Source organism: Castor canadensis, chromosome 12, assembly GCF_047511655.1.
Source record: "Castor canadensis chromosome 12, mCasCan1.hap1v2, whole genome shotgun sequence".
Lineage (NCBI taxonomy): Eukaryota > Metazoa > Chordata > Mammalia > Rodentia > Castoridae > Castor > Castor canadensis.
Genome location: NC_133397.1, coordinates 22,173,802 through 22,200,353, shown reverse-complemented (window position 1 = coordinate 22,200,353; position 26,552 = coordinate 22,173,802). Strand labels below are relative to the sequence as shown.

Below are 26,552 nucleotides of genomic sequence, written 5' to 3'. Positions count from 1 at the left end.
CAGTAACTTTCAATGTCTGTGTAAAATTCTTATAAATCCCAAATCTGATAAACAAAGAAAAATGAAAAATTAAACTTACAAAATCTGAGGGCCCATTTTGATGAACTGGGAAGGGTTTTAAAAGTATAAGTCAAGATGGAAGTCATTCTGATATCTAAAAAGAGAAGAACAAAGAATATCCTGGATTACCTGATCAGTTTGTAGTTTATGTGTAATCTGTAATCACTGACAATCTCATTCACTATTATAAATACCAAAGTACCGAAAAATTTATTCCATTATCAACTATGCTTTTAATAATATTATGATAGCTATATTGACAGGGTTTTCATATTGTACCAATCACTATCCTAAGTATTAACCACCTAATCCTCACAATGGCCTATGAAGTAGGCATGATTACTATACCCTTTGTAAGAGATGAGGAAACTGAGGCACAGATGATTGAGTGACTTGTTAAAAGAATTACTTGTGGCAGAGCTGGGATTTGAACCCTGACAGTCTAGCTTGTCAAGTTTGTGCTCTTCTTCTTCAGGCCAAAGAAGCAGAGAGACTGCTGGGCATGACCTCATTTTGAAGGTTGAGTTGTGATCATTAGAAGACTGTGGAAAGTCTGCATTTGAAAGGGATATACACTAAAGGGAAGCATCCCATCAGCAACTTTCAAATGCTATTAGAAAAAAACTTGCTGTAGGCCAGAGAAGGGATTGGGGGGAATGTGGGCAGTCAACCCCATGTACGATGTAAGGCTATTCAAATTGGCACAATGAATCCCCCTGTACGATGAATACATCCTAATAAAATATGAAAAAAAAAACTTCGCAGTACTATTACCTGCAACTTTTAAAAATAGGCTAAATTCCTACAACTCACTATGAAAAAAAAAAAAAACAAAAAACAGGGCACAGGTTATATATAGACTGTTCCCAGAAAAGGAAATACAAATGGTTGAGTTTTTTTTTTTTGGGGGGGGGGAGGATTGGGTTTTTTTTTTAAGACAGGATCAAGCTATGTAGTTCAGGCTGGGCTCTAACTCACAATCCTCCTGCTTCAGCCTCCTAAGTGCTGGGATTACAGACATGAACCATGGTGCTCAACTCTAAATGACTCTTAAATATACAAAAAGGTCTTCGAGGACTGGGGATGTGGCTCAAGCCACAAAGTCCTCAGTTCAAACCCCAGCCCACCCCTCCGCTCCAAAAAAAGTGAAAAGATCTTCAATTCTACTAATAAGAAAAATTTAAATTAAAAGCACACAGATATAATTGTCAGGTTAGCAAAGATTCAGAGGTTTGATACACACTGTGTGCACCAAGGGTATATAAAAACTCTCTCATACCCTTGTCAACCAAGGGCATAAAGCAGAGCCATCTCAATGCATGAATGTGGTAATTATCTGTCAACTTCACCAAACTTTGTTTTTTGGCAGTACTGGGATTTGAACTCAGGGTTTCACGCTTGCTAGATAGGCACTCTACCACTTGAGCCACACCTCCAGCCTAATTTCACCTAACTTTTGATCCAGCAATTGTACTTTCATGCACTTAGATCATGCATATTACACACATGATCTGTGCTGTCACTGAAAGATCAAAAGATTGGAATAACCAACAAATAGGGAGTTGTATGGGTAAACCATGCTCTAACAACCCAGGGAAATACTGTTACTATGTAGCTGTAAAAGATAAGTAAATAGTTAAGTACCAGCTTACCATTTGTAAGCTATTTTACTAACAGAAGAAAGCAAGGTATGAAACTGTGTGAGGCAGCTATCACTCAACGTTAAAAGAGGAAATAATATCTACATTTCCAGATCAGTATAAAATATGCCTCAAAGTACAAAGAAAGTGATAAAAACTGTAAGCTAGAAAAAAGAAAAGTAAGAACTAGGGGACAGAAGTGGAAGACTTGTCATTGTACATTTTTTAAAATAATTTCTCCTGTTTGAAACGTTTTTACATTAAAACAACAACAAAAGAACAAACTCAAAAGATCTGCAAATGAAGGATGTAGCAGCCAGCCTCCAAGTTGAGCCCGGCCCCCACCGTCATCTCCACCTCTGGGTATTCATATCCCACATGATTGCTCCCCACACTGTGCCACAGTTGGTTTGTTTATTGTTTTGGGGTTTTTTTTGTGTGTGTGTGTGTTTTTTAGTAACTGTGGTTTGAACTCAGGGCTTCATGCTTGCAAAGCAGAAGCTCTACCACTTGAGCTACCCTCCAGGCCATTTGCAAATAGGGGCTCAAGAACTATTTACCGGAACTGCAATCTTCCCAAATCTCAGCTTCCCAAGTAACTAGGATTATGGGCATGAGCCACCACTCAGTTGGTTTGCTTAAACAAAAGAGTATGTCAGGAAGTGATGGTATGTTACTTCTGAGACCAAGCTATAAAAAATACTGCAGTTTCTGTCCCAGTCTCTGTCAGATCACACTTCAGTGGAGCCAGCTGGTACATCGCTGCACTTCCTGGGGACCAATGACCATGTGAGTGAACTTGGAAGCAATCTATCATCCAGCACAAGCAAGCCTTCAGATGACTATGGCGCCAGCCAACATGCTGACTCTTACATCAGAACAACTCAGCTAAGTCTCCCCAGATTTTCTGACCCTCAGAAATTGTGTAAGATAGCAAATATGTATGGTTTTAAGCTGCTAAATTTGATACACAAATTTGGATAATTTGGTACACAGCAACAGATAATACAAAACCCTTTAACTTCTCTTTGTTCTTTCTTTATAAACCCAACAGTATTAATTCTACTTAAGATCTATTTATACATCAATGTCTTTTATAGATATGTAAATGCACATCTATAAAATGCATAAAAATTTCCAGAACAAAACACAACAAAATATTAACAGTAATTATCTCTATCTGGTGGAATTAGAGCAGTACTCAATTTCTTTACACTTTTCTGAGTTTCTGCAAAAAGGTACATGAACTACATACTTTTGATAATTAATAAAAAAAATAAGAGATTTTTAAGTGAGACACTAAGCAAACTATCCATGAGAGGGTTGATTTTTAACTGCCATTTGCTAAGCTTCAGAAAAGAGAATTTTGATTCCAAGACACTCAAAGCATGGAAACAGCAGGGTGGGATATACACTTAAGTAGCATGAAGCTAGAGGCACCTGGGAGGCAAAGAAAGAAGGGTCTAGGCAGGCAATGAAAGAAGTTGGAGCAGCTCTTCTAGTTTATTATAACATCATGACACAATATCAAGGTGACTAAAACCTGAGTTCATCCTGACTCCACCCTAGCTTTATGACCTTAAGCAAATTTCTTAACCTTTGTCTGTTTTAGGACCTTTGGTTAAATGTAGACAATTCTACATTGAGGTAGGTGTTCGAGCATTAAACACTCACGCACATGGTGTCTGATATTTAGTAAGGTTTATATAAACCTTATATATAAAGGTTTATATAGGTGGGAACGTAAACTAGTACAACCACTCTGGAAAAAAATTTGGAGGCTACTTAAAAAGCTAAACATCGATCTACCATTTGATCCAGCAATACCACTCTTGGGGATATACCCAAAAGACTGTGACACAGGTTACTCCAGAGGCACCTGCACACCCATGTTTATTGCAGCACTATTCACAATAGCTGAGTTATGGAAACAGCCAAGATGTCCCAGCACTGACGAATGGATTAAGAAAATGTGGTATCTATACACAATGGAATTTTATGCAGCCATGAAGAAGAACGAAATGTTATCATTTGCTGGTAAATGGATGGAATTGGAGAACATCATTCTGAGTGAGGTTAGCCTGGCCCAAAAGACCAAAAATTGTATGTTCTCCCTCATATGCGGACATTAGATCCAAGGGCAAACACAACAAGGGGATTGGACTTTGATCACGTGATAAAAGCGAGAGCACACAAGGAAGGGGTGAGGATAGGTAAGACACCTAAAAAATTAGCTAGCATTTGTTGCCCTTAACGCAGAGAAACTAAAGCAGATACCTTAAAAGCAACTGAGGCCAATAGGAAAAGGGGACCAGGTACTAGAGAAAAGGTGAGATCAAAAAGAATTAACCTAGAAGGTAACACCCACGCACAGGAAATCAATGTGAGTCAATGCCCTGTATAGCTATCCTTATCTCAACCAGCAAAAACCCTTGTTCCTTCCTATTATTGCTTATACTCTCTGTACAACAAAATTAGAGATAAGGGCAAAATAGTTTCTGCTGGGTATTGAGGGGGTGGGAGGGAGAGGGAAGGGGCGGAGTGGGTGGTAAGGGAGGGGGTGGGGGCAGGGGGGAGAAATGAACCAAGCCTTGTATGCACATATGAATAATAAAATAAATAAATAAATAAATAAATAAAGGTTTACATAAACCTTTATATATAAAACCATGTGTTTGCTATTGTTATTAGCAGGTAGTGATATAAATGTACTTAGTTCCCTTCTATATAAACCTTTGTAGTATCAAGGATCAAAGAAAACATTATAGATGTAACATTTCTGACCTAGTGAACTTAAAATTTTGTTGAGAGTGCAGAGAATAAAAAGTGGAGCCAAAAGGGTGATCTAAATCAGGGGGTGGCAAACTATGAACCAAGTCCTCACTAAGAATATATTTTTCCTTTTTTTTTTTTTTTTTGCAGTGCTGAGGATGCTACTCAGGGTCTTGCCCATGCTTGATAAGAGCTCTGCCACTAAGCAACACTCCTAACTTCGGTTTTTAATTTTTAAAAGGTTATAAACAAAACAAAGAATAGTCAACAGACATTAAAGTAGGCCCACAAGCTGAAACTATTTAGTGTGTGGCTCTTTACACAAAAATTTGCCACCTCTGATCTAAACATATGCTACATGTAATTAAGTGCACAAAAGAGCATATTTGGGCAGGAGGCAGGCTTTAAAAAATATCTTTCTTTCTTTTTTGGGGGTAGGGGGGCACTGGGGTTTAGAACTCAGGGGTCTCCTGCTGGCAAGGCAGGCGCTCTACCACATGAGCCACTCCACCAGCCTTTCTTGTTTTGGTTTTTTTCAGATACGGTCTCGCAGACTATTTGCCCAGACTTGCTTTGAACTTTGATCCTTCTGATTTTTGCCTCCTGAGTAGCTAGGATTATAAGCGTGAGCCACCGGGCGCTGGGTAAACGGTAAGTATCTTATGAGTTAAAGAAACCCTTTCTGCGTGCTGGTGGAGTGTCCCACCAGCACCTGCCTAGCAAACCTGAGACCTTGACTTTAAACCCCAGTACCACCAAAAAAAAAAAAAAAAAAAGGACTATTTTTGCAATTTATTCAGAAATGTTCTCAGTAATGGAGATGAGTTTTACAACAGAAAGCTCCCTTCACTCTTTCAATACTCCTCATTTCAGTCTTAACTTCCCTACCATTTCTTGTTTCCTCTTGAGAACGGTCAACGTGAACAGGGAAAGTCAAATGTATCTCTGAATCCTGGCTTTGCCGTGGACAAGAAAATTTGTATGACTTTCTGAGCCTCCCAACTTCAGCTAGAAAATGAAAACTATAATTTTGGAATCGTGAAGATTAAACAAAATGATGCGAAGATGCCCAAGGGCACGGTAGGCCCTCAATGTTATTTTTTTTGAGATCACTTCGTTCCAGGACTTGAACCCATCTTTCCAACACAAAAACTATCGTGCAACGCATAGCTCTTGATTAAATATAGACTTAGGATCTAGATCTCCCTCTCCCACCTGTGGCCATGGGTAAACGCAGTCATTCACGGCTTCCGTTTCTTTAATGATAAAGTGAGGGGTATCAATGACCAGGTGATCAACGGGTCCCTTCCTCGGTTAATAAAAGCCCCTGAGCGCATTGTACCACCTCCTTCCCCCCACCCAACTCCGATTTTTAAAAACAGAAAATAAACCCGTGGCGCCGTTCTCAACCTCAACAGTCGCTGACTGGCTACAGATAAAGCTGGTGAAACTACAAACACCGCAACACAGCCCAGCGTCTTAAACACACAAGCAAACGGTTCGTCAACGTGTGGTGATAAATGAAGACAAATGACACTGCTGCTAGGAACTACAGCTACAACCAAGTCCCAGCCACTGCCCTCCCCGTGGATGGCACTGTAGGCCTTGTCCCGGGAACGTCCTTCCGCTCTCTGGACGTCGACTCTCCCGGGAGGGCAGCGGCCGCAGACAACCGCTCAGCGAGTCGGAGAGGAAGTGGGTCTGCCTGAGGGAAAGGCCAGGCGGACAGCCGAGCGCACTCACGGTCTCACTTCAGGTCGCGTCCGCACAGACCCCGCTCCCAGCAAGGTTCGCTCGCGAATGACAAGACTCTGCCAGACCAAGAAGCGGGTCCTTCCTGGAAAGGACCCCTACCCGGTCCGGGCGTGCTATCTGCCCCCGTAGCTGTCCACCAACCGCCTGACTAGAAAACCAGGAACTCCACCCCCTCCTCAAAGGGCGGGCCGCAACTCAGCGTCGGGGGTTTTAGTCAGGCAGTGCATCGGGCACCTGACCGCTCAGTCCAAGAAAAGGAAAGTCCTCTACTCTGTCGCCCCTACTAGAAGCGCTCTCTACTTTCGTCCTCTTCTGCTCAAAATGGTGGCGTCCCGGGCAATTGGCAGCCTCAGCCGCTTCACTGCCTTTAGGATCCTCCGCTCCCGAGGTGAGCCTGGTTTAGGGCGCCCGGAATCTCAATCTAAACCGTGCAGGAACTGGGACGGCCAGGAAGCAGCGTCGACCCCTCGCTGTCGCCGGGCGCACCCCCGGTCCGGGACCCCGGGGGAAAGAAGGGATACTGTCCTGGGGCCCGTTTCCTATGACCTTGCTAAGGGACTGTCACTTCTCTCGCACTATGCCGAGTCTTGCGGCGATTTCGGGCCCATAGCCCCTAACGTTTCCAAGTCCTTCCATGCAGTCAGACAGGTCTCCCCTGTCGCAGTTCCGAACTCACGCTCTTTCTTTAGTGCTGGCCTTGGGGTTAGATCGCGAGAACCAGGACCAGGTCTGTTATATCTTTCCGGCTCCACCGCACCTTACTCTCAACAAGAACTGCCTAACAAGCCCCTCGGGTGGAATTAACCAGCCTTGTAGATCACTGCCACTCCTTGTTCCTTCCCGTCCAAGCCGGTTTTTGGCCTTCTGTAAGGACCTCAACTCTTGGAGTTGCGATAATCTCAGTGTGAACGTATGGAACCTTAACATGCGAGGTCCGACATTTTTTAAAATACGCAAAAGCCTGTTATCTTAAGGAATAAAATGTCAGGTCATCTTAAGAACTATTTCTAAATCTTGTTTCTGCGGATTCCCAGCTAATAATTCCCAATATTAGCCGTGTTGTCAAACTGCCAGTGAAAGAGTTAGAGAGTGTGGTTGTAAAAAACCAGCATTTTCCTTCCATCCCAAATCTGTAAAGTCAGTGTGACTTTTTCGTTGCATGTTGTACTTAATACCAGTTACTTAATTCCAAACTTTAATTTGCAATATGAATTCCCTGTCCTTTCTCCTCTCAAAAGAATAGGGTAGAATTTTTTTTTTTTTAAAGACAGGTAGCTGGAGTCTACTTTTACTGTTAGGGATTAATTGAATGATTGGATATTTTTCTGCTTTCTTTGTTCAACGACTATTTTAAGTCTCCACAAGGTACAGTGTGTCCCAGTCATAATATACATTGTGATTCTGCATATTCCAGAAAAGTTCAATGCTGTAAAGACTGGGGAAAAAGATTAAGACAAAGGAATCATTGGACTGGAGATATGGCTCAGTGGTAGAGCACTTACTTACCATATGCACAAGGCCCTAGGTTCAATCCCCAGCACCAAAATAAGTAAATAAGTAATAGTAAAAAGACATATTGTGAAAGATGTCTGCAACCTATCTAATCAATAAAAGATTAATACATAGGCTATATGAAAGAAAAGGGAGCCATCCACTCTCTTACTCCTTACATTCCTTCCACCAACATTTGTCTGTGTTTCCTTGCAGTTTATGTTTTTACTTAATTTCCACATTTGTCATTTAACGCTTTTGGAAAATCATGTACGTTTTTAAATTTGTTCCTGCACTTGTTGTAAGGTATTTCTTGGGATTGGCAGCTGGTGGAATGCTGAAGTGGTAGTCAGGTCACATGTCTAGTCACTACCTCACAGTGTGGCTTTGGACAGATTTCTTAATCTAAGTGGTCTTTATTTCCTCATCTGTAAAATGAACGAGACTGAATTTTCCTTGGCACAAGACTAGCATGGCATAGCAATTACGTGTGGAGTCTGACTTCTGGGTTTGAACCTGTCTCTGTCTTTTACTCTCTGGTGACTTTGGGCAGTTAACTTCAGTATGTGTTTTCTCATTTGTAAAATGGAGAATATTATCCCTTTGGGAAATCTAAAGCAGTTATGTTAGGCTTAAGTGGTAGAGCACCTGCTTACCAAGCTCTATGCCCTGAGTTCAAACCCCACTACAGCAAAAAAAAAAAAAAAAAAAAAAAATTAAGTATAAACGTTTATCATGGTATAAGTGCTCAGTAAATATTAACTCTTTTCAGCCCTGAAGAACAATGACTCTATATATCAGAAATTTTTTAAGTAATTTATCCATGTTACATTTGTAATAGAAAACAAGCAGCTTAATTTTTCTCTGTATTTCTGTACACTCATGAATATATGTTTTGCATTGTGTTTTTACTGATAAGAATGTAGCTTATTTTGGTTACTGCTTCTTTTAATAGAAATTTATAAATTTTGAAAAAATTTATAGAAAAGTGCATTTAAAATTACCTGTATTACCACATAGACTCAAGAGATGGATCCTTGATCCTGGAAATCTGTGCCATGGCATCGCCAGACAGTTAATGAAACTCTGACATTTACTTGAAAATTAGTAAATTTCCTTGAAAGTGATATGTAGTTCTTTTAGAGCATTCCTGCTCTATAGGTGCTATAATTCTGAATATGACTGGTAAAATAAAAATTACATCTTAACCATAATATCTAATCCCCACTCCTCCTAAATCCAAGTTCCTAATCATGTAAGTGGTAAGTAATTTCTCCAGAAATGAATTAAAGACAAATGCTTTAGTAGGTGGATGTAATTTTTTTGTTTGGTTGGTCTTTGCAGAACTGAGGATTGAACTCAGGGCCTTGTGCCTGGTAGGCAGGCACTATACTGCTTGAGGCACTCCACCAGCCCAATGTAGTATTTTTTAATTTGACTCTCACCTCCTTAATCCCATTCCCTCTTCCAGATTGAATTTTGAAAAAAAGCTGTTGATTGCTGTAACCAAAGTAACATTTTTCCAATTTAAAATTGTTTCAGCACATTCCAGCTCTTTCCACTGATGTTTTATGTGGCCTTGTAGGTGGTTTCTGGAGTTACATACAAAGATGATAAAAAGTAGGACAAAGGTTTCTCTTTTGCTGGCACAGTAGAAGTAGGCTAAAGTTCACATGGCTGCTATAGAGTAAGCTTTTCCCTTAGGCATTGGATAAGGCTGGATTCCAAAAGCAAAGTTACCTTGTACTTCGACTTGATTTAGTTGACTGTGTTTTAGAATTCTTTTATAAATATGTTTGTACATTTACTGATTTTCTCTTTGCTTTTTGTCTTTATTGATTTAGAAGAGGTTTTGTGTATGTGTTTGCAACAAAGATAGGCTAGTTGGGCTAGAGTTAAAATGTCTAAGAGACTAAAATGAGGTAGGTTAATGAGCACCAATCTTCAGCACCAAGCATGGTAATCCCAGCACTCCAGGACTGAGGCAGATCTGGAGTTCAAGGCCAGCCTGGGCTACATAAAGAGACTGTGGCTCAAAATGAAATAAAATTATAATCCATGATTACACCTACATTTTTTTTAATCATTTGTCTTTTTTTTTTTTTTTTTTGCAGTACTGGGGCTTGAACTCAGGGCCTTCACCTTGAGCCACTCCACCAGCCCTGTTTTTGTGAAGGGTTTTTTTGAGATAGGGTCTTGAGAACAATTTGCCCAGGCTGGTTTCGAACCATGATCTTCCTGATCTGTGCCTCCTGAATAGCTAGGATTACAGGCATGAGCCACTGGCACCCAGCTTCTATTTCATTCTTATTTACATATTTGTGTTTCTTGGTTTTGTCTGTCTTTCCACCTCATCCCTCTAAACCTGCATTCCCACTCCAATATATATTACCCTGTTCTAGTTAAAGTTACTTATTTCCTCCTTCCCTTCTCACTAGAATTTCTACTTTACATACAAACTCCTTTTGATGCCAGATTCATTTTCATCTCTCATCTCTCTCTAATGAGTAGGAACTGATCCTCCACAGACATTACATCCCTTGCTACCCTGGAGTGTAAGGTCCACCAAGATAGGGATTTTTGACATTTTTTTGTTCACTCTAAGTGCCTAGAATGGTGTCAGGACACAAGAAATTTTTTTATCGATTGATGACTGTGGAATGATGTTGGAGGAGATTCTACCTTTGTTGGCAAAACACCTGCCACAGGCACAACAATTAAGAAAATAAAACAGTGAGTAATAAAGATCAAAATGCAGGCCAGGAAGGGAAAGATTGTTGTAGTTGAAATCTGAAGATGAGGTTTTGTGGGAAAGGATGGAGCCATGCTGCAAATACAGAGAAGGAAGAGTGTTCAGTACAGGTCAGGCAGATTTCAAATGGTGGAGAAGCCAAGAAGGAAAGTACGTCATGAGTGAAGGAGAGGCACTGGGGGTTGAGGTGATAACTAGCTTCTCTTGTCATAAATACTGAAATGCACCAAGAGTCTTTTCCACCGTCACACAACTAGTAAATAAGCCTGATGACTGAGCCTAAGTCCTTTCTTCTTTGTACTAAGATGACTGACTGAGATTACTTTAAAAACAAATGCAGACAGAACCTAAGATCACCCTACTCGGATTCTGATGCCAGCTACACAGTTTTCTTTCTTTCTTTTATTTTTTTTCCTTTATTGTTGTGCTGGGTGGGGGTACACTGTGGCATTTACAAAGGTTCTTACAATGCATCAAATATATCACACTTGATTCACCCCTCCACTGCTCTCCTTTGTCCCCTCTCCTCGGATTCCTGGAACAGTTTCAACAGGGCTCATTTTTGCATTCACACACTTGCCTTTCCTTGCCTTTTTGTTGTATTTTTGTTTGTTTGAGACACGGTCTTGCTATGTACCACAGGTTGGCCTCAAACTCCCAGTCCTCCCACCTCAGCCTCCAGACCACTAGGGTTACAGGTATGTACCACCACATCCAACTAAAATTGTATTGAAAATATCCACGAAACCAAAATGGTTTGATTGAATTATCATTGTAAGCCAGGGGAAAAAACTCCTCAACTCTTGCTTGATAGCTCTCAACTTCTGAACCAGGTAAAGGAAAGGGATGTAGCCAATGGGAGAGTAGATACAGAGAAAGACACATGGTCACAGAGTAGTGAGAGGTACAACCACTGAGAAGCTGTTAGGGATTTTAACCTTTTTTTTTAAACCAGCATCCCTGTATTAGGTAGGCACTGTACACTCTCCAAAAATGTGTTTATGAATTTGAAAACAGTATAGCCACTAATAAAGCCTGAATGCTATGTATTTCAATGAATATTAGAAATTAAAAAAAATTTTAATACTAATCATTAGATAACATACTTGGGAAAAGGCAGTATAATTAGAAGAGATGCATGACGGAACCATTGGTTATTGTAAAGCACTAGTTCTGTATTACATTTGATGTTACCTTAACAACATTTCTGCCATTTGCTGGTACAGGTGTTTCATGTGTACACCTAGTCAGTTAAAGGATGCTTTGATTTCATTTTTAGAACCAAGAAAAGAGAACATTTTTCTAAGATAATTGGGCAAGTTTTGGAAGATGTGGGCAGGAAAAAATGGTACAGAATCAATGAGGTCCATGGGAGAAATGGTTTGAGGTGAACCACGAATAAAAGACAAGAGACTAAGTTGTAATTAGGGATGTTAACTCTGGGCTGTTTGCAGAGCGCTGAGAGCAAGGTATTTGGATGAGAGCAGGCTAAAAGTGAACATTTAATGGTTAAAAAAATGTAGAGTGATGCTCACAACAAATTTGGAATCTTTACCTGGAATTACTCAATGTTTCTGACTGTCTCTGAAGCCCCACTGGGGCTTTTCCTGTGATGACTCATGCTCCAAAAATCATATCATCATTGTTGTTAGGGGAAAACAGTCCTGGGTTATGAGCACTCGCTTCTAAAGGCAGAAGGGGCCATAAGACTGAAGAAAGAGGTCTTCGGTCTTCAGACAGGTTCAGGATTACACAAAGTGCAATTTTCTAGGGACTTAATTGACAAAAGCACACTTGGACTGCCACAAGAAAGTGGGATCTCCCCACCCCAAGGTAGGAGGAAGAGGATTATATGCTAAGACAGACAAAGCTGAGGCACAGCCAAGCAGAATGTACCTGGCCTTTCTCAAAAACTATTAATATGTCCAGCATCAGTTAAGAAACAGTATGGTTGGGGCTGGGGTATGGCTCAAGTGGTAGACCCTGCCCAACAAGCCCAAGACCCTGACTTCAAACCCCAGTACCACAAAAAAAAAAAAAAAGGAAAGAAAAGTTGGGTACCAATGACCAGCAGGACACCCTCAGATGACTATCTTAAGGACTTCGTTTGTCCTGTGAGGTTTGGGATACTTGCCAGGATGACCTGAAGTAAAACAGCAGTTACCACCAAGATAGCTAGAGTCATGTTAAGCTGGTCTTTAGGCTTTTTTTTTTTCCCTTGCAGTGCTAGGACTAGAACCCAGGGCCTCACACATTCTAGGCAAGTGCTCTACTGATCCACATTCCCAACCCTCAGCTGATCGCTGCTGGGGCACCTAAATTAGTGAAGTGAATAGGAAAGAGGAGACGAGCCAGTCTTTGTTCCCCAGAGAGTAGGAATATTCTTGGTGGAGTGCAGTATAGACATTTTCAGTTAGAAATCCTCAAAATCGCAAAGTGTAATGTGGAAGGTTTCTTTTATAGTAGCCTCTGTTGGCCTTTAATTTTACTTTTTTCTGGTGGTACCAGGGTTTGAACTCAGGCCTCTACACCTGCTAGGCAGGTGTTCTACCACTTGAACCACATCCCCAACCCTGATTTCACTTTTGATAACACTAGAAAGCCATCTTTCCAGAAAAATTACAAGACTGTGGCTGGAAAACATAGTCAGAATATATTTGGAAGTGATATTCTGGATTATTTTGAAGTTACTGTTGTTTAGTGTATTAGTTTCCTATTGCTGCTGTAACAAATTACCACAAAGTTAGAGTATAAAACAATAAAAATTTATTTTACAGTTACAGAGGTCAGAAGTGCAAAAGGGATCTCACCAAGCTAGCATCAGAGGTGTTAGCAGAGCTTTGTTCCTTCTAGGTGCTCTAAGGGAAAACCTATTACCTTATGTTTTCTGTCTCCCAGAAGCTACCTGCAGTCTTGATTTGTTGCTCATGGGCTTCCCTCTTCAGCAGCAAGTCATTTTCACGCTGCCATCTCTCTGATTCTCTCTGCCTTCCTCTTCCCTTTTGTGATTACACTAATCCCACTTGGATAATCCGTGATCCTCTCCTGGTAAGGTCAACTGACTGGCAGCCTTAATTCCATTTGCAGCTTCAGTCCTTTGCCATATAACCTAACACATTCACAGGTTCTGGGTATATGACATCGTTGGAGGGGCATTCTTCTACCTGTATTATTTACTACCTGAATAATCATATGATCCGATAATTGATTGGAAAAAGATATGGAAGTGGTCACAGTAATGGTCTGCAAAATGTTATTTTGATTTGGGGGGTTTTGTTGTAAATTCCAGCTTTAGTATATCTAACAGAAATTATATAAATTCTGTTTTGCAAAATAATTTTGAAATACCCTCTCCTTGCAGGTTGTATTTGCCGTAACTTTACAGCGTCTTCTGCTCTGTTAAGTAAGTTTAACATATTTATATTGTTTTTTGGATTTACTTTGTAATAAATATGTATGCAAATAAATTTTCCTTCTCCTTTTAGCCAGAACGCATATTAACTATGGAATCAAAGGGGATGTCGCAGTTGTTCGAATTAACTCACCCAATTCAAAGGTACCTAATGTAACTTTCTTCAGTTGGTTTCTATTATCTGCATTTATGAATCCAGTTTTGAATAGGGAAAAAAACACCAATCTGGCAGTAATCCTGCAGCATAAATTTATAATTTTGATAGTTAAATTGAAGTTTGACAGATTGCCCAATGAGGGCACTTTCTGAAGCAGAGTAAGAATTGTGTAGGAATTCCTTCTTGTTGACTGTAGGTGTCAGATTTATATCAAGGATAAATACGACTAGCCTTGTATTACAGTGTAAGGGTTAAAGTATAATCTTTGTTTATGAGAATTGAAACTCATCTGTCCATCTTAAATATGAGGTTATTAAATTCACTTTCATAATTACCTGCCTGACATAAGTTATTATTCATTCTGAGTTGGCCAGTGAATGTGGACACTCGGCTCTTAAGCTTCCTGAGAGATCTGAATGACTTACTGGAAATCAAACTCTTTTCAAAGTGGACTTGGTTTGTGTTAGGCAACTTCAACAAAGCATGTAGCATTACTCTAGTCTTTTGCCAAGAAGAGCTTTATGTCAGGAGCCCATCTCAAATTGGTTTAGGTTTCATACTTTAAAAATTTTGTAACCAGGCTGGGTGCCAGTAACTTATGCCTATGATCCTTGCTTCTTAGGAAGCAGAAATCAGGAGGATTGAGGTTTGAAGCCAGCCAGGGCAAATAGTTCTTGAGACCTATCTCGAAAATACCCAACACAAAAAAGGGCTGGCAGACTGACTCAACTAGTAGAGCACCTGCCTAACAAGTATGAGGCCCTGAGTTCAAATCCCAGTACCACCAAAAAAAAAAAAATTTGTAACCAGAGGCCTAGATAAAATAGCAGGATTTAGATGAAAATAGTTGACAGCTATTACAAATTAAGGACATAAGGAGCCATTCCTTTCACTAGAATAATCTTAGAATTTACTAACTAATGATTCAGGCCTAAGATTTTTTTTTCAGAATTTTTTCAAGTTGAGTGTTTTCCCTGAACATAAAAATAATATGTGCCAATGGCGGGAAATTTTTAGATAAAAAATTATAATGAGGAATATAATCATCATTCATAATCTAAGCCCAAAGATAATCTAATCCAGTTTCAATAAATAATATTTACCAAATGAAAATCAGACTATCTAATTTTGATTTTTTTTCTGTAGTGTACAGATTTTTTTTCCAAGCCAATAAATGTATAGACTTATTTATATGCTATGTATGATTCAGATTCTTAGGAATATGACCTCAAGTTCTCCTGTTGAGTAGATTCATTTTTGGTGTTTGTTTTTGAGACAGTCCCACTATGTAGGCCAGGCTGGCCTGGAACTTGCTGTTTCCTCCTGCCTGTACATGCCAAGTGCTTGGATTGCAGGCATGCACCACCACAACTGACTGCAGAGGCCTATCTTTAAGGGGAGGGCACTAGTAGTTGTTTAAAGCTACCCAAACAGAAAACTACTGGGTTTGCTTTTTATTTGTTTGTTTTTTCTTGCTTTGAGCAGTATATTTCTACTGGATAAACATATTCCCTATAATCAAAATAGCATTTGACAGTGAATAGTGTACATCTGGCACTTCCAATTTCAACTTTTTGTTCTCCTCTATTTCCCCTCGGCAGGTAAATATACTGAATGAAAAAGTACAGTCAGAGTTTGAAGATGTAATGAATGAGATCTGGGCTAATGACCTAATCAGAAGTGCTGTCCTCATCTCGTCCAAGCCAGGCTGCTTTGTTGCAGGTGCCGATATCAAGTAAGTGGTAGGAATCTTGAAGTCAACTTTTACCTTGTTTGGTAGAATGCTTCTCAGATCTAATAATTCCTCCTTTAAAAGAAAGTAAAAGGAAGTTCTCCAAAAGTTTGTTTTTTAAAGATATTTATTTTCATGAATATAATAAAGCTGATGATACAGAGGGGCTTGTTGCTTACCTAAATAATGTCAGACTACATGTAGCCTTTTCTTACAGTTGAAAGCACAGCCAGGCACCAGTGACTCATGCCTGTAATCCTAGCTACTCAGGAGGCAGAGATCAGGTGGATTGAGGTTCAGAGCCAGCCCAGGCAAATAGTTCATGAGACCCTATCTCAAAAAACCCCATCACAAACATCGGCTGGTGGAGTGGCTCAAGGTGTATGCCCTGAGTTCAAACCCTGGTACCGCAAAAAAAAAAAAAAAAGAAAAGAAGTTGAAAGCAATTTTTTTTGAACAGAATGAAAATAGATAAAGTTCACTGATTAGTACTATAAAGTTAACTAGGTACCTCTTTTTTACCCAGCAGACCACAGACATTTAAATGTTTGCAAATATGTGGTTGCAAGGACCTGGGAAATGCAATCGCTAATCTGTAACTTTCAGGAATGCCATTTGGGAGAGCAATTTGACAGCACTTATTAAAATTGAAAATGCCCATCTGGTCCCGCCACACTTCTTCCTCAAGGCGTATATGCTGAAGAAATCTCACCCATTGGTCATAGGACCAGTGTACAAGGATGTTTTAAACTTAAAATTATGAAGCATTTGAAAGAAGCATAATGTTAGCAGGGAAGTAGATAGGGAGAATGCTACAAAGTAGTTCATGGGAATTCACTAGATTCATAACCTTAGAACTAAAAAACATAATTAAGTTTAAACAAAGCAAGTCTGGATACAAACTTAAGAGTTGGTCTGGAAGGATACACTACGAACATGGAAATGGTTGCTTCAGAGAAAATGAAAAAAGTGGTAGGCCCTAATCTTGTCAAAGCAAACTCACAGATACAACCAGTATTTTCTTTCCCTTTTTTAAATAACATAATGTATGGTTGTATATAAGTTGTTGCAATTTTTTAAAGTGTAGAAGGAAGGGAAATGACATTTTAGTTTATTTTTTTGGTAGGACTAGGGTTTGCTAGGCAGGCGTTCTACCACTTGAGCCAATCCACCAACCCTGTTTTTTGTGTGTTGTTTTTTCGAGGTAGGGTCTCACAAACTATTTGCCCAGATTAGCTCAAACTGCAACCCTTCTGATCCTGCCTCCTGAGTAGCTAGAATTACTGTCACATGAGCCACAGGCGCTGGGCTGGGAAATGATACTTTAGTGTTACTAAATAGGTTACTTGTTAACAATTGTTAATTCTGTTAAAGTAAGGGTATTTGTTGTTTGTATTTTAGGCAATGGTAACCAGAATTGTAGGTTAGTAATTTGTACCTACGTTTGTGTATTTTTAAACTTTGCTCCACAATTTACATCTTTTTTTGCTTATGTATAATAATTAGAATTTACAAATGTTCTGCTTAATGCTTATTTTTTAGGGAAAAAAATTTTATCAAGTACTTTTTCTTCTAGCTCAATTATTTGAGCCTAGAGAGACACTAATGTACCTGGCAGTAGATACCTATATCTATAGGAAAATACGTGCAGCTTCTATAAGTCTAGCTAGTATTTCTAAGTGTATAAAATGACAGAAAATACTAGTTATCTTCGGTCAAAAGAACAAAATCCACATTTAGATGTGTTCAGAAACAAAGCAGCTCATCAATTACTAAAATTAAAGGACATTGATACATTACTGTATGAGAACTTCTTTACTCACAGGGGATCTATTAAAAAGTTTTAGATCCCTCTAAATAACTCAAAAGCTTTTTTTCCCTATCATTTTGCTGTTTAATCTGGCAGCCATCTAATGAAAGTACTTACTAGATGAAATTCTTACGTTACAGAGCTTTGTAATCTAATGATTTGTTATAGAAGCCAAAATAAATTGTATAACGTGTTTTGTCTCATTTTCTATTTGAAGAGTCATTACTGATATGTGATGGGATAAGTATATGGCAGGTGAAGTATTAAACAAAGGCTACAGTTTCATCTTTCCTTCTTTTCTGTTCTTCACTTTCATGGTTTACTACAGCATGTTGGCCTCTTGTAAGACCCATCAGGAAGGAACACAAATATCACAGGAAGGACAGAGATTGTTTGGGAAACTTGAAAAGTCCACAAAGCCTATTGTGGCTGCCATCAGTGGATCCTGCTTGGGAGGAGGACTTGAGGTACAGATGCATTGTATTGCACAGTCATTCAGACACTGGTTAGCTTGTTGGTGGGACTCACCAGCTGTGACTCTTTAGGCTATCATTGTGCCTGAAAAAAGGTTTCAGAGGAGAATCAGTTTTCTTTTTAGCTATCAAACATCTGAGTAGATTTTAATCCTTAATCCATGTGGCACAGAACAAGTGAACCAGATGTGATGTTTTCATTTATAAATTGAGAAGATTTGAACTGGATCTCAAAGGTCATTGTAGTTAAGTTTGCAGGGTAAAGATTCAGTGTGGCCTATGTCATGTTCTTAAGTTGAGACTCACAAAGTATAATATATGTGTTTAAGGTTTTTTTTGTGAGGAGTAAAGATGGTAAATAATAAAAGGCTGGAGAGCAGAGATTCTTACCACAATGGAACATGTAGCAAAAGAAGGAGGGGGAAAAAAGAGCGTTTATTGAGCATTTATCTTGCAGGGTTCTATACTGGACACTTGTATATATATTAATTCATTAAGGAAACCTGGGCCTTATCCTAAAAGGTGGGTAGACTTTGAGTAAACAGAAAATGATTGAAAGAGCATTCCACATCTAGTACAGTATGAACAAGGGCAAGAATAAGCAAAGCCTATTAGGAAACTTTAAGTAGATCTGCCTGATTGCTGTAGAGTATAGGATTTCTTAACCTGGGCTCCATATAAGATTAATTGTAGGGGTTTTGTTTTTGTTTTTCTGAAATGAGGTCTTGCTATGTTGTCCAGGCTGAATGAGAATACACAGTCGTCCTGCCTCAGCCTCCCAAGTAGCTGAGAATACAGCTGTACTTGGCTAAAATTTGTGAGGTGTTATTGTTGCTTTTTTGCTTTTGTTTTTGAGAAGCAGGTCTTGCTATGTTGTCTGTGATGGTCTCAAACTTTTTATGGGCTCAAGCATTCCTCCTGCCTCAGTCTCTCACGTAGCTGTGTCTACAGGTGTGCCCCACCATGCCTGACTTGCATTTTTCCATTGCTAGTTCCCATACAGCAGATTTTTTAGGATACCTGCAACCCAAAGGATGAAAAATTAGGGGGAAAGTTTGAAAAGGGTCTCAAAAGATAAACTGTAGAAAGTATCAAATGCCAGCCTAGGGAATTTCAACTTATTCTGTGTGGGCATTTTCCTGCTTTATCAATCTTTACACACTCCTGCACAGATCCTGAATGTTACAAAGTTACATTTTCTTTTTTTTTTTTTTTTCTTTTTTTTTTTCATTTTTCTTTTATTATTCATATGTGCATACAAGGCTTGGTTCATTTCTCCCCCCTGCCCCCACCCCCTCCCTTACCACCCACTCCACCCCCTCCCGCTCCCCCCCTCAATCCTCAGCAGAAACTATTTTGCCCTTATCTCTAATTTTGTTGTAGAGAGAGTATAAGCAATAATAGGAAGGAACAAGGGGTTTTGCTGGTTGAGATAAGGATAGCTATACAGGGCATTGACTCACATTGATTTCCTGTGTGTGGGTGTTACCTTCTAGGTTAATTCTTTTTGATCTAACCTTTTCCCTAGTTCCTGGTCCCCTTTTCCTATTGGCCTCAGTTGCTTTAGGGTATCTGCTTTAGTTTCTCTGCGTTAAGGGCAACAAATGCTAGCTAGTTTTTTAGGTGTCTTACCTATCCTCACCCCTCCCTTGTGTGCTTTCGCTTTTATCATGTGCTCAGAGTCCAATCCCCTTGTTGTGTTTGCCCTTGATCTAATGTCCACATATGAGGGAGAACATACGATTTTTGGTCTTTTGAGCCAGGCTAACCTCACTCAGAATGATGTTCTCCAATTCCATCCATTTACCAGCGAATGATAACATTTCGTTCTTCTTCATGGCTGCATAAAATTCCATTGTGTATAGATACCACATTTTCTTAATCCATTCGTCAGTGCTGGGACATCTTGGCTGTTTCCATAACTTGGCTATTGTGAATAGTGCCGCAATAAACATGGATGTGCAGGTGCCTCTGGAGTAACAGTCTTTTGGGTATATCCCCAAGAGTGGTATTGCTGGATCAAATGGTAGATCGATGTCCAGCTTTTTAAGTAGCCTCCAAATTTTTTTCCAGAGTGGTTGTACTAGTCTACATTCCCACCAACAGTGTAAAAGGGTTCCTTTTTCCCCGCATCCTCGCCAACACCTGTTGTTGGTGGTGTTGCTGATGATGGCTATTCTAACAGGGGTTACATTTTCTAACATTCTAATTCTCTTTCATTTGTTTGAAGCTTGCCATTTCATGTCAATACAGAGTAGCAACAAAAGACAGAAAAACAGTATTAGGTGTCCCTGAAGTCCTGCTGGGGATCTTACCAGGAGCTGGAGGCACCCAAAGGCTGCCTAAAATGGTGAGTCTAAGATTGCCCAACCCTGTGAACTTGGCCCCTCAGTACATAAATGCTTTTCAGATCTGTTACCTCTTGTACAACATGTGTAATACAGACATTCACTGTAGAATTTAGAAACCAGACAGATTGTAAGGATTAAGGGTCAGTTACAAATTTTATTCCTAATATTTTTTTCATTTCCACAAAATTATTGACTAATTACTTTGTTAGTCCCTGAAGGATAAAGATAAATAATATATATGTCTTGCTTTTCCAGAGCTTTTTGTTCTTTCTTTGCGCTATACCATCTTTTTTTTGGTGTGGTATTGAGTTTTAAACTCAGGGCTTGCTAAGCAGGTGCTCTACCATTTGAGCCACTTTGACCAGCTCTATTTTTGGAAGGGTTTTCGAGATAGGGTCTCGTGAGCTATTTCCCGGGGTTGGCTTCAAACTGCATTCCTCCTGATCTTTACCTCCTGAGTAGCTAGGATTACAGGTGTGTGCCACTGGCACCTGGCTTGCACTATACCTACCATCTTAATAGCTTTTCAAAGCCATGGGCCCTAGTTCATGATAAATATAAGGCAGGCCGTTTCCTTCATTGCCTGATTTGGAGCATCTCCTCACTGTATTTAGTAGGTCCAAAAGAACAGGAGAGCCACACGTGGGAGCTGCAGGGTAACTTTAATCCCAAGTGTGAGGGGTCACTGACCTGCGCATCTTCCTTGTTTCCGCAGTGGAAGCAGGCTCAGCGGAGATGCTCTGCAGAGAAGTGATAGGAACTGAGCACAGAAAATGGGGAAGGGGAAGGTTTGCGGTGTCAAGTCTTTTAATGATAAATAATGTGTATTTCTTCGTAAGAATGTCAAAAGGATTTTTTTTAAGTGTAAAGCAGAGATAGAAAAGTATAAAATGGGAGAATTGAGCCCCCCAGAATTGGAGGGGTGCCAAGAAAGGGTTTCTTGAAGCAGTGAATATGTGTAGAAAATATTTTCTGAGTTCCTTTTTATTTTTTAGCTATAAAAAATTTGAATGTTGCTAGTTGTTTTCCAATACCCCACATAAGCTGAGTTACATTTTTTTGTTAAGCCTGAACTTCTCTTTGACTTTGTCAAAACTGTCATGTTTCTCAGTCTCCACTATTGGTCCAATATAGAAAATTTAAACATTATGTAAATAAGAGAGAACAAATTCAGAATGACATAAGTGTATAATTTTTAACATGAAATTAATTCTCCACCTCATCAATTCCATATGATGGAAACCCTACTGAATTTAAAAATTCAGTCCTAGTGAATTTAAAAGAAGAGAGAAAGACATTTTTATTTCAGCTGGGGGCATCTAGTCTCAGTATGTAAATTTTAACTTACTGATAGGATGTATAAAAGTCTGGTCTGACTTTTCTCCTTTTAGTGTTTGCTCATTGGATGATTTATAAGCTCTAATTGTCACCCTCATTTCCCCCATGTTGTGACTCTTGCTTGCATGGTAGGTGGGTATACCTGCTGCTTTTGACATGATGCTGACTGGTAGAAACATCCGTGCTGACAGAGCAAAAAAAATGGGACTGGTTGACCAATTGGTGGAGCCCCTGGGTAAGTGGTAGCATGTTTTAGAGTTGGGCCTCTTCAAGTTACTTTTTTTCTTAGAATTTATCTTTTAAATTTTGGTTAGAGTGAAATTTTAACAAATAAGTCATAATTTTTTGAAGAGTGATAAAAAGAGCTAATACCAAATCATTTTCAACTTCATACTGTTCCCATTTTATTTTATTTATCATTTGGATATCAGGAATACAGAATTCAATCAAGTCATTATCTCTTATTTTTAAATTACCTGTATCATTATCCATGTATAAGTCTCCTTCAGTTTTCTTGTGTTTTAGTAATATAATAAACACATGAAACCCCCAACCTGAGACTGATAGCCGTAATTGACATCTGCTTTTGTGGGTGCTGCTTTTCCTCATAACATTTCATTAGAAATAGAGACTACTGTCCTGAATTGTGTGCTCCATCACCCTCTATACAGCTTAATAATCAGCATCACAAAGGTCATACTTACATAATAGTAAATTTACCAATTGTCATGTGCAGTTTGAGTTTTGACAAATATAGTTATGTAAATACCACCACAATCAAAAAATAGCACATTGCAGGGCTAGAGGCATGGCTTGAGTGGTAGAGTGCTTGCCTGGAAAGTGCAGGGCCCTGAGTTCAAACCCTAGTACACATACAAAAAAAATGTGTTCTTTATAAAAGGGCTGGGTGAGGTGGCTCACATCTGCAATCCCAGCTACTGGGGAGGCAGAGATGGGGAGGAGCACAGTTCAAAGCTAGCCTAGGCAAAAATTTAGGAATTTGCAGATATTTTCTCCCAGTTTATGACCTTTCATTGTCTAAAAATTATTTTTAAAAAATTCCTAATTTTGATGAAATCCAGTTTAGCAAGTTGCTCTTCTGTGGATCATGCTGTTTGGTGTGGTATGTAAGATAGATTTGTTTGTTTGTTTTATTTTGAAGCAGGGTCTCACTATATAGTCTGGGCTGTCCTAGAACTCACTGTGTAGCTCATGCTAGCCTTGAACTTGTGATCCTCCTGTCTCTACCTACCTGGGATTGCAGGTCCGTGTGCCACCACACCTGGCTCTAAGAATCTTATTCTAACTCAAATCACAAAGATCTTCTCCTCTGCTTGCTTCTGAAAGCATTCCAGTTTTAGCTCTTAACATTTTGGTTTGTCATTCATTTCAAGTTAACTTGTATAGATGTTGTCTACAAATGTTCTGACTCTGTTTGTTAAGAAGACTCTTCTTTCCCTAGCAAACTGTTTTGACATCTTGGCCAAAAATCAATTGACCCTATCTGTTTGGGTCTGTAATCTGAATTTCCTATTTCCAGTTGTCTGTGTTTTTTAAACCAATATTATGTTGTCTTTTTTTAATAAAAAAATATGAAATGCTTCACGAATTTGCATGCCATCCTTGAACAGGGGCCATGCTAATCTCTAGATCATTCCAGTTTTAGTATACATGCTGCCAAAGCAAGCACACGTTATATTGATCGCTGTATTTTTTAAATAAATATGGAAGTCAGGCATTATAATCCTCTGACTTGGTTGTGTTCATTCAAAAATATTTGGTTTGTAATAATTTCTTTACTTTGAATACAATTTTTGTCCATATCTACAAAAATACATACCAAAGCTTTGATCAGGATTACACTGCATCAGTATATCGATTTGAGGAGACCTGACATCTTTAAAATATCATTTCATCAGAGCTAGCTGTTTATTTAAATCTTTAATTTCTCAGCAGTGTTTTCTATCTGTCAGTCTGTCGGTGAACAGCTCTTACATGTATTTTGTTAAACTTTTTCCTAGGTATTTCATGGCTTTTAGGACATAATACTTTGTATTTTAGTTTCTCATTAATTACTAGTATATAGAAATATAATGGTTTTGGGTATACCTTATATCCTGTGATTTTGCTGAATGCATTTTTGGTTCTAGTAGCTGTTTTGTAGACTTCTAAGATTTTTCACATAGATAATCATGCTGTCTACAGAGAGTCAGCTGAGCATCTTCCTTTCCAATCTGAATGCTGTTTCTTTTGTTGTTTTGTTTTGTTTTTTTGTTTTGCAATACTGGGGCTTGACCTCAGGGCCTTCACCTTGAGCCACTCCACCAGCCCTATTTTTGTTTTGGGATTTTCATGATAGGGCCTCGAGGAACTATTTGCCTGGGCTGCCTTTGAACCACGATCCTCCTGATTTCTGCCTCCCGAGTAGCTAGGATTATAGGTGTGAGCCACCAGTGCCTGGCTTTCTTTTTCTTATTTACTGCAAGGTCTAAGACTTTTGCAGTATTGGATAGAAATTTGAAAACAGATATTAACTTGCTCCCAGTTAGGGGAAAGCATTCACCATTAAGTACCATGTCAGCTCTAGATTTTTCAGATATGCCAGTTATCAGGTTGAAGAAGTTACCTTTTATTTATAATTTGCCAAGAATGGATGCTAAATTTTGTCAAGTGCCTTTTCTGCATCTACTGAGATAATAGTGTGGCTTATTTATTTTCTTTTTTATTCTATTGGTAATGTCAATTATGCTGACTTTGTTGAACAAGGCTTTTGGTTCTGGAATAAACTACTTGGACATGATGTGTTGTCCTTGTTACAAATTGCTGACTTGATCAGTTAAAATGACTTTTTTTCTCTAGTTTTGAGGGCTAATGGTTTCAGGGATAATTTTATTTTCTTACAGTTATTTATTTATTTATTTATTGCCTTGTGTTGGTATCAGGGCCTCATAAAACAAGTTGGGAAGTAGTCCCTTTTTCTCTGGAAGAGTTTGTATAGAATTGGCATTACTTCTTACCTAATTGCCTGATAGAATTAACATATGAGATTGGCATCTTCTTTACAAGGAAAGTTTTTACCTATCAGTTACATTTTCTTAATAGAGCTATTCAGGCTCTTCATCATTTTAATATTTTTATGCTCTAATTATGTCTCCTGTTTTATTTCTGATAACTTTCATTTAGCTTGTGGCTTCAATCAGTTACTCTGCCAATTGTGGTCTTTAATGCCATTTATAAAATACCTTCATAGCAGTGATTAGCATTTATTAAAAAACTGGGAGTAGTGGTCTGACCAAGTTGACACATCAGATGACTAGCACAGTCCATCCCTTATTAACATGACACCCATGCATGCCCTCTTAAACTATACTTAATCCCCAATTAAGACTTTTAACAAACTCAGTCTTACTTCAACCTGATGTAATGCAACTGCTCTGCCTACAACCAAAAACACACCGATCTTTTCCCCAGAAGAGGATACAAAGTCTTTGGGTAAATTTACTCTTCTCTCATACTACACAATGTGACCACTGTTACTATCATATGTCTTATGTTAGGTGATAAGGAGATAAGAGAGAGAAGAAAACACAAGTTATTTGGCTAATTACATGTAAACATGTATAACCAAATAAGAAAGTAATACGACCATTTCAGTGCTTCTTTCTATCAGCTCAGCTGATATAGAGGGAGGGCTGAGCTGTGAAGTGGCAGAGTAACTGATTGAAGCCACAAGCTAAATGAAAGTAACAGTGAGTCCTTTATGCATTTACTTCCATAACTTTATGCAAAAGGCTAAAACTAAAGAAAGCACCAGCTCCTCCCTATTCCATTCTCCTAGTGGACAGAGGATCAGTGGGCTAATACATTCGTGGGGGTCATCTCACTGGTGAGGAAGCCCTGAAAAGGCTCCTGTAGCTTTATGACCCTGGGGGAAGGGAGGAAGGTGAACCAGGACTAAGGAGGCCTCAGGTAAGGTCCCCATATAAAAGAGGATGAAAGTGTCTGGGCTGGGAATAGAAATATGTGTGAGAGCATAGCCAGCTCAGGAGACCTGTGTCCTTGACTGCACCTCCTTTAGGGATGGCAGTGTGCTGGCTGCCCCCCAAGTGTGGAGAAGGACAGTAGTTCCACTACTCGTGCTGTCTGCCCTTGGCTCTCAGGAAGTACCCCAGCTGGTAATGGTTCTTTGCCTGCTGGAGTGATCTTCAGCCCTTAAAGACTTGGCCACTGGTAGTCCTGTGTGAATTTGGTTGTTGGAGTTTTTGGCTGACTAATTACAGGTCATCATAGTACAAGTTCCTGGGTTCATGAGTCCTGGCTGTGGAAGAAATGGCGATATGTATTAGAGGCTGACTTTTGCACAGAATCCTGGAGGGCACTGACCTAGCCCTGCAAAGTAGTGCCACTTAACTGGCACTGCAACTGAGCCATCAAGCGTCCATGCCACCATCCTGTGAAGCCAGCCGCTTTGTGATGATGGGGTACATGGTGAACCGGTGTTTCGTGGACTGTTGCTGCACTTCACTTACTGGGAAGTGAGTTTCTCAATCAGAACCAATTCTGTGTGGAATGCCACGATAGTGGGTAAGGCTTCCATGAGTCCACAAATGGACTTATTTCCCATAGTTCTAAAGCTAGAAATCTAAGATTAGGTGTTAACAGGTTTCATTTCTTCTGAGGCTTCCTTGTTTGACTTGCAGATAACTGCCTTCTTGCCATGTTTTCACATGGACTTTCCTGTTCACACACATCCTGGTATCTTTTGTATGCCCAGTTTTCTTCTTAGAAGCATACTAGTCAGATTGGATT

At 39.4% G+C, this 26,552-nt stretch overlaps 2 protein-coding genes and 1 non-coding gene across 3 annotated transcripts in view; 1 reads left to right on the top strand and 2 right to left on the bottom strand.

Moving 5' to 3' along the window:
• Positions 1-6,365, bottom strand: part of Hadhb (hydroxyacyl-CoA dehydrogenase trifunctional multienzyme complex subunit beta) — a 34,939-nt gene extending 28,574 nt beyond the window's left edge. The window contains exons 1-2 of the mRNA XM_020162880.2: positions 6,216-6,365; positions 80-154 (exon numbers count right to left, since the gene is read on the bottom strand). Of these exons, the coding sequence (XP_020018469.1) occupies positions 80-146 (67 nt within the window). The 5' untranslated portion in view covers positions 147-154; positions 6,216-6,365. The remainder of the gene's footprint in view (positions 1-79; positions 155-6,215) is intronic.
• Positions 6,366-6,459: 94 nt separating this feature from the next.
• Hadha (hydroxyacyl-CoA dehydrogenase trifunctional multienzyme complex subunit alpha) overlaps positions 6,460-26,552 on the top strand; it is a 44,352-nt gene continuing 24,259 nt past the window's right edge. Inside the window, exons 1-7 of the mRNA XM_020162878.2 lie at positions 6,460-6,615; positions 13,832-13,873; positions 13,956-14,026; positions 15,641-15,774; positions 17,910-18,048; positions 20,285-20,404; positions 21,876-21,978. Of these exons, the coding sequence (XP_020018467.1) occupies positions 6,549-6,615; positions 13,832-13,873; positions 13,956-14,026; positions 15,641-15,774; positions 17,910-18,048; positions 20,285-20,404; positions 21,876-21,978 (676 nt within the window). The 5' untranslated portion in view covers positions 6,460-6,548. The remainder of the gene's footprint in view (positions 6,616-13,831; positions 13,874-13,955; positions 14,027-15,640; positions 15,775-17,909; positions 18,049-20,284; positions 20,405-21,875; positions 21,979-26,552) is intronic.
• LOC141415184 (U6 spliceosomal RNA) lies at positions 23,330-23,433 on the bottom strand. The gene has a single exon (XR_012440200.1). It is a non-coding gene; the product is annotated as a U6 spliceosomal RNA (small nuclear RNA).